Source organism: Cryptotermes secundus, unplaced genomic scaffold, assembly GCF_002891405.2.
Source record: "Cryptotermes secundus unplaced genomic scaffold, Csec_1.0 scaffold34, whole genome shotgun sequence".
NCBI lineage: Eukaryota > Metazoa > Arthropoda > Insecta > Blattodea > Kalotermitidae > Cryptotermes > Cryptotermes secundus.
Genome location: NW_019725835.1, coordinates 37,395 through 44,942, shown reverse-complemented (window position 1 = coordinate 44,942; position 7,548 = coordinate 37,395). Strand labels below are relative to the sequence as shown.

Genomic DNA, 7,548 nt, shown 5'->3' with positions numbered 1-7,548 from the left:
ATAATAATAAAAGAAAATTTGTATAATAACACTCTAATACAGTAATATTTCGTATCTTCATGGACTGATGCACTGGCATTTCCCCACGTCGAAAACAAAACGGAACTCTTCTGTCAAAATTTCCAAGTTACTGAATGTTAAGTCAGTTCTGTCTACCTGTTGAGTGAAGCATTTTTGTGGCATCATGCGACTTGGGTATCAGACTTCTCGGTATAATGGCTAGCCAAGAGGTCTACAATCTGTGGTCAGTAGCAGGATGGCCCGTACATAACTTATGTGAAACCAACAAATGGTGTTCACCAAAACTGCCAGATATTCGAACAGGTGTGTAAACCGACAGCTGAAATATATGAAGAGTTCTATCTTGCGGGATATAACGGCGTGAAGTCTGTTGAAAGTCAACCGACATTTCGGAGGAACATATTCTTCCAAATCTTCGGTTGACTTTCAACGGGCTACAGAGCATTACACCCCAGAAGATATACAGATCTTCATAACAATCGCTGTGATAACCGCAAATTCTACTTTGAAATTTATGTATATCTTTGCAATATTAACAGGATATTCCATCAACTGGACTTGACTGCTGGTACCAACTAGAGGCTCGAACCCAGCGCTCTAACGTACAAGGTCGGATACGACTCAAATTATGGTTGTCTACTCGGGAGGACAGAGGGAATTCCGAGGAGGACAATTGGTCCGAGATCCGACAACAAGAACGCCTGCACACCATTTTTATCTCCTATGAAGTGGATCACGCCTCGGTCAGTGACCTTGTAACTTGGTTATTCATTCTTTCTGTTCTTTCTGTTTCTTCCTTAGTCAATCCACTTTCACCGTCTTAGTTAAATGTGCACTGGACTCATCTGGTCCAGGGAAGGGACCAGTGTCCACCTCTTATGAACATGGTAACGAATCTACCGGTTCCTTAAAAGGTACACAATTTTTTAATATCTGAGTGACTATTAATTTCGCAAGAAGGATTCTGAACAGGGCGGAAATGGCTTTCCAGAGCTAGAGCAACGCTTCAAAACAGTACAGAATTCTTGGGGGATGGTTATCGCATATTGACATGGAATTATTACGATACTTGTCGAGAATTCTTTCCTATATCGTTCTTGGGAAAAGTAGTTACGACTTCCTAAGGCACTGCAAATAGCATCCTCAAAATGAATCGCTTTGGGACTAAACAGCTGGCGTTTACTCACGTCACCCCCATTTCCAAACCCAAACTAATCCATGAAACGAGGTAGTTAAGCCACGTTGCTTAGGTTAACTTGATTCAGTCTGTTAAATATTTGTTAAAAACTTTTTGATGACCTAATTTATGTAGCATATAGAGACCACGCAGTATCATTGTTATACTACGTTGAATTATGAAGTTCCTCCATGGCCTTTAGTCCACAAGCGAACTATACCGACCGAGCGACCGCCGCTTGTCGGCGAAGTTAGTGCCAAATTTTGCGGATAGAGGGTGTCGCGTGTTAAGCGCAATGGATTCCCACGGCCGTTAATCTCGGTATTCTGGATCGTGAATTATGAAGTTAATGGTTGTAATATTTATGAATTCATTTCCCACTTTCAGAACACACTGTCTCTGCATTACAGAGACAGTTCTGGTATTCATGTTTAGGAAAATATTTGTTGACTATTGAAAAAAATCATAAGAACCACACAATTACACTCTGTGAGCAAAATGTAGAGTTTTTTGTTGTTAATGTGAGTGGTTCGTAATGAAACCAGCGCATTTTAAATGGTTATGTAGTTGAAAAATCTTATGGGACTTCGGTTTGTCGGAATGCCGCTGCTCCAGGGCATAAGACATCGCAGAAAAGAAAAGAATAAGACACCTAACCTTAAATTAAAAACGGGGCAGCCATTTCCTTGCACTGATTTCTTCTTCAAAATATGGGATTTTAAGATTTCACTGTGACCAAATGAATCTTCCAGGAGGTAAAGGACGGCCGGCGCGTAAGGCTGAAAGACCTCACAATAATCTGTGAGCCGATTGTCTAGAAAATGTGGGAGCCTCGACGTCTCACAACCCTACGGGCCTCCGTGGCCTGTTACAGGGGTAGTTTTACCTTTATTTTTAATTACCTGAAACCAAATGAAATGAAGTTTTCTCGAACCATCACACATGTCAGTATTTCATGACTAGCCAACTCTTCAGAGGAGCCAGGATAACTCAGTCGGTATAACAAAGTTTTATGGGCTGGACTAGCGGGGTTCGATTCCCGGCAGGGCCAAGAGATTTTTCTCTACTCCACAGCATCCAGACCGGCTCTGGGGCCCACTCAACCTTCAATCCAATGGGTACTGGGAGCGCTTTTCCTGAGGGTAAAGCGGCCTGAGCTAGAAGCTGACCACTCACCTCAATTTAATGCTGAGGTTAAGAATGATGTACCTATACCTCAATTCCACCACATGTCTTCATGGCGTAGTACATAATTGTTGAATAAATTAAACACAGTGACACCTTCGTTTCTTACCCTAATTTTTGGAGGCTGTCTTTGACTCCCGCATTAGAGATCGCCCCAGAAGATTCCATAGCTTGCGTGCTGTTGCAGAGCCCATCGTGGGAGTGGAGCGGCGAGTTGCCTCACGTAGCGCTCACCATCCTGCACCAGCACGCCATCCAGGGAGACGTAACGGAACTGCAGCTAGCCATGGTGCGCTGGATCGCATACTCGAAGAAGGCGTTGGAACTGCCACTGGACTACAGGATTCTCTTCAGGCTCCTGCAGGAACTGGACCAGCAGTGGAACACACTGACCCTCACAAAGGAAGAAGTGAGCCCTGTCTCTGTCTCTATCCTTGAGCTTAGCTGCTCATTTCGGTCTGCATTTGTTCGGTGTTCGTGAATGCCAAAGATGGAGGCCGTTTCCTGCCATATCTCGACACTTAAACGTAATTTTCCGTGGCTTTCCAACAAGACAAATTGTTCTGTACATGACAATGTCGGTGTATTAACAGGGGAAATTGTTTAAATGAAACCAGACATGGAAGAAATTGAAAATGATAACTTATTCATAAGAATTCGGCTTGAGTCAGTCTTAATATTTACCAACCTCTCCCCCCCCCACACTTTTTATCGTGAAGGCAACAGACAATTACTTCTTGTCTGCGGGTTAGACACTTCTGTTTCTGAATTAGATCATAACCTAACTCTTCTCTCTTTCTTTTCATTTATTCTGTCGTTTTCCTTCCTATCGGGTCTTATTTCTCCCTTCTTCGGCTGTTCTTGTCAATCCATACTCTAATTTTCTTATTTTTTATTCTGCTTTATTTTGTTCATCTCTTCCTAATCCTTCCTTCATCATTCTTCCTATTTTGTCTCTTTACTTCTTTTATTCTTATCTCAGCCTCTCTTGTTCCTAGTGTCAATTTTTCTTCTACTTCTTTGGTCATCTATTTTTCTTCTTTCTTATCCTCCCATCATTTCCCATATTGTCCTCTAATGTCTTCTTCATTCTCGGTACCTTCGTCTTCCTTCTTATCCTGTTGTTCTTTCTTTCCTCCCTCTTGCTTTTATTCCCTCTGTCGTTTCCTTCATTTTATTCTTCCTCATCATCCTCAGCCTCTTTTTATTTTTACCTTTTCCTGTTCATTCCTATCAATTCCTGTCCAATTTTTCCCTTCTTTATTTTCCTCCGTTTCTTGTTCATTCCTATCTTTTCTCTAAAATCTCTTCCTTCCTTTTTTCTTTCCTTTCCTGTTCATTCTTATCTGTACCATTCTTTCCTCTTTCTTTTCCTACTTTTCCCATCTTCCCTATGATTTCTGTCCCATCATTTCCTTCCTCCTGTTTATTTTGTTCTTCCCCATCCTCTTCTTTCTCTCTTCCCACCTCTGTCCTCTGACATGTCACTTTGCTTACCAGGAAGAGTACCTCGCCGAGTCCTTCAACATGTTCCTGGATCACTCGCTGCAGCTGCTGAGAAAGCATCGCCAACTGTTCCTGCCCCACAACAGGGTCGCCATGTGCCGTCTGGAGTATCTGCTCAGGTACAGAGATTTCGCTTAAAGTGTTCTACCTTCTGGGACATAACGCCATGCATTCAGTCTCAGTTAAACGACGTTTCAGTAAAATACATCATGAGCCTTCATGAAAGTTTCTTGCTTTGCTTACTCTTCAACCCTGAAGAAGGAGATGACATATTCCTACAAAATATCTTTTGACTTTTAGCGAACTACATAGCATTGTACCCCACATGATGGAACTGTTCTGGGCTGAAGAAACTCTCACTATCAGAACAATTTTAAGAGTGTTGTCAGATGTTTAGAATTGCACAAATTCAAAATATCAACAGAGAATGCGACAGGGCGCCAGCACACTTTTCGAGAAACTCGCCTCAAAGGCGTAAATAGCATAGCAGCAGTAGAACGTTTGTTGTTAATTATAAAAATGTGTTAACATGCTTTTAAATTGCTATTTTTGGATTTCCACTAATAGTGGCTGTGTTCCACCCTTTTCAAGTGCCTGTTCCCCCTGTGAACACGTGAGCAAAAGGCCTGCCTTTGTCTCGGTGCCGCTCCATCTCTCTGTGACTGCACTGCCTAAATTAATGATAATGTAAATATTGCTGGATTTCAGGCTCTCGCAGCCCTGAATATGAAGAGTATTATGTTTTGAGTTCTGCATGTGCGAGGCAGAGTCAGTAAACAGATCACAAATGGAATTAAAACAGCTGTAATGGATGTAATATGTTTTCTATGTGCATCACTGTATAGCAGCACAGTCCAGCTTCATGACAGTCTAGGTAGCAGACAGCCATGCGCATGTTCAGAGCCTTGTTTCAGTAGTAAAAATGGCGACCATGTTTGAAGAGTTTTCTACCGAAGAGAGGTGACCTGTTGTGCATTTCTTGTGGACTGAAGGATTCAGTGCAAAGGATATTCATAAATAAATGTTACCTGTTTACGGTGGGAAATGTTTGTCTCGTAAAGCGGTTCATAACTGGGTCGAGAAACTCTCAGGGGCTTTCGAAATTCGGAGATGATACCCGACCAGATGCGGAAATGGCTGAGATAACAGTCAAAAGACTTTTATGCTGCGGATTTCGACATGTGTGTCAGTATTGGTGGAGGATATGTCGAGAAATAAATGTTTTGTCCATGTTCGAATATAACATATTTTACATTTCATATCCATTTGTGACCTATTTACTGATTCTCCTTCGTACATAGGATATATCTACATGTTTACTCTTCAAACTTCTGTTATTCTAAACAGAAAAAGGTAGTCATTTACTCTGTTATACCAATCTTTGGTCTCTCTCCACTCAGACAAACATACGACTTTTTTCCATCCAGCCAGTACTGTTTACTCACGTCCCATCGCCATTTTCTCAGCCCACTCAACAGTGTTACAGTTCGTGTTGAAGAGTCTGGTCTGTAAATATGAAACAAAGTGAACTTGGAGAAATATAAACACATCAGTGTCAAAGTTTTATTGTGAGAATAGAATTTTCCTTTTACTAAGATATTTATCAATTTCGCAGAATAAATCATAGTTAAGATCGCATTTGAAGAACGGACATTTCTCCGTATTCCTTCAGTTATAACACACAGCTGTTGCTGATAGAGCAAATCAATCATGTTACCACTGAACCGGAATAAGTAACTGAAGACTAGAAAATGATATTTTTAGAAAGAATAAAAATGAAGAACTCTTCGGCTAAATTTGTCTTTATATTTGATGGTGAGGACTCGGTGTATAAGAAATCTATGCCGAAAGACTGAAAGTAAATTATGATTGGAAAAGAAGTCACAGATATTAGGCACAATAAATATGAAATATTATCTCTGACATTGAAGACTAATCAATGGAATGGTTACAACACTTTCAGAGTATGAAGGCTGGAGAACTGAAGAGGACCCTCGATATTCCGTGCCTCGTTATACAGCAGATTAGAATATACCACGACGGTGATCATATCTCATAATTATATATATACATACCATACCATTTTCTATGAATTTTGTCTGTTGCATTGTAAGAATGCATTGCAACGTTCCTTGTTATGATTTAATGATACAGAGGTCCGCTACACCCTCTATCCGCTAAAGTTGGCACTAATTTCGCCGACAAGCGGCGGTCGCTCGGTCGGTATAGTTCGCTTGCGGACTACAGGCCACGGAGTTCGTTTTTTTGTTTGAGGTCCGCTATGAACTCGTATGTTTCTGGTTTCTTTAACGTGATCATTTTCGTAAGGAGGCAAAAATGCATGTACAATTTGATGGTGTGTGCCAATAACATTGGCGCAACACAAGTCTGAAATTTACTTTAAATGTCAGTTTCACACATTAAAGCCAGTATTGTAGCTGTCGGCCTAAACCCGCGTTGTATCAAGGGTCCGCTTTATTTTTCTTCTCCGTAACAGTGTTTGGCATGGTACAGCACTTGAAGGTCACTGTGAGCAAAGCAAGACATATTTACGGATTNTTATTATTATTATTATTATTATTATTATTATTATTATTAATGAAATTGACCATTTATTTCCTATTGATGTTTTAAAGAACAAAATTCGCTCTTTTTCTATTACGGATAGTGTTGCTCTCAATGTGTCAACTATGCCAATTTGCGAAAGGTCAGTAATGTCTCAAGACTTAGCCCTTCAGTAAGGTGTGTGACAGCTGCAAACGGTTTCTGCGAATCTCTGGACATTTTCAGGATTTCCTTTGTTTAATCATACTGAGTTCGTGGTTCCTGTTATGTCATTAGCATGTGTTTTTTTGTTATTTAGTGTTTAATTTGTTATCCAGTTCTAGTGTTGGTCTAGCTTCATTTATGTACACATTCAGTGCTCGCCTGTTATAGGCCACTGGCTGCTGGCAAGCACTTAAACAAAGCTGTTACTACTACTACTACACGCTACACCCTCTATCTGTAGAAGTTGGCACTGACTTCGCCGACAAGCGGCGGTCGTTCGGTCGGTATAGTTCGCTTGCGGACTACAGGGCACGGGGTTTTTATTATTATTATTGTTATGGCGTGAAGAGGGGGGCGTGGAGGTACCCCCACCGCTTCCGCCACTGTGCCTCTCTTAAGCCGCCGCTACACCTCTCTAATGCCGAGGTGACAGAGGGCGTGGAAATATCCCGCTCTGTCACCCTGTTTAGTATGCTGCCACCATCTTGTTATTTTCAAGAAATCTAGTAAACTTATCATAGCTTGCGTCACTGTCCTGGCTTAACTCGTAATTCGCCGGAGCGTTGGGAGGTCCTGGAGTCGTCAAGGAAGAGGGTAACACTTAAGGAAATGTTGGGTTGAATTAAACTCTTACACATTCCTATCCTATTCTATTTACCTACGTCGTTATATACACTATACACACACTGTGCCGACGTTTGTCGGTTGTATTACACTGGATAATGAACCTGCAGTCATCGTTGGTTCTACCTCCTGTCACCCTACTGGCGGGTATTCTACGCCTTGGGATCACTGATGAACCTAATCAATCTAGCCTATCTTTCCCTGTGGTTTTACACTTTAAAATTATCACTGTTACACTTAATGTTCATGGCTATATGAAGATGGTT

The 7,548-nt window shown here is 41.2% G+C and overlaps 1 protein-coding gene across 3 annotated transcripts in view; it reads left to right on the top strand.

Moving 5' to 3' along the window:
* The window catches only part of LOC111863495 (BAI1-associated protein 3), a 214,944-nt gene that overhangs the window by 176,093 nt on the left and 31,303 nt on the right, over nucleotides 1-7,548 (top strand). For all 3 annotated transcript variants that reach the window (XM_023849845.1, XM_033751088.1, XM_033751087.1), the window contains exons 10-12: nucleotides 561-764; nucleotides 2,571-2,792; nucleotides 3,884-4,008. In XM_023849845.1, coding sequence (XP_023705613.1) covers nucleotides 561-764; nucleotides 2,571-2,792; nucleotides 3,884-4,008 — 551 coding nt within the window. The remainder of the gene's footprint in view (nucleotides 1-560; nucleotides 765-2,570; nucleotides 2,793-3,883; nucleotides 4,009-7,548) is intronic.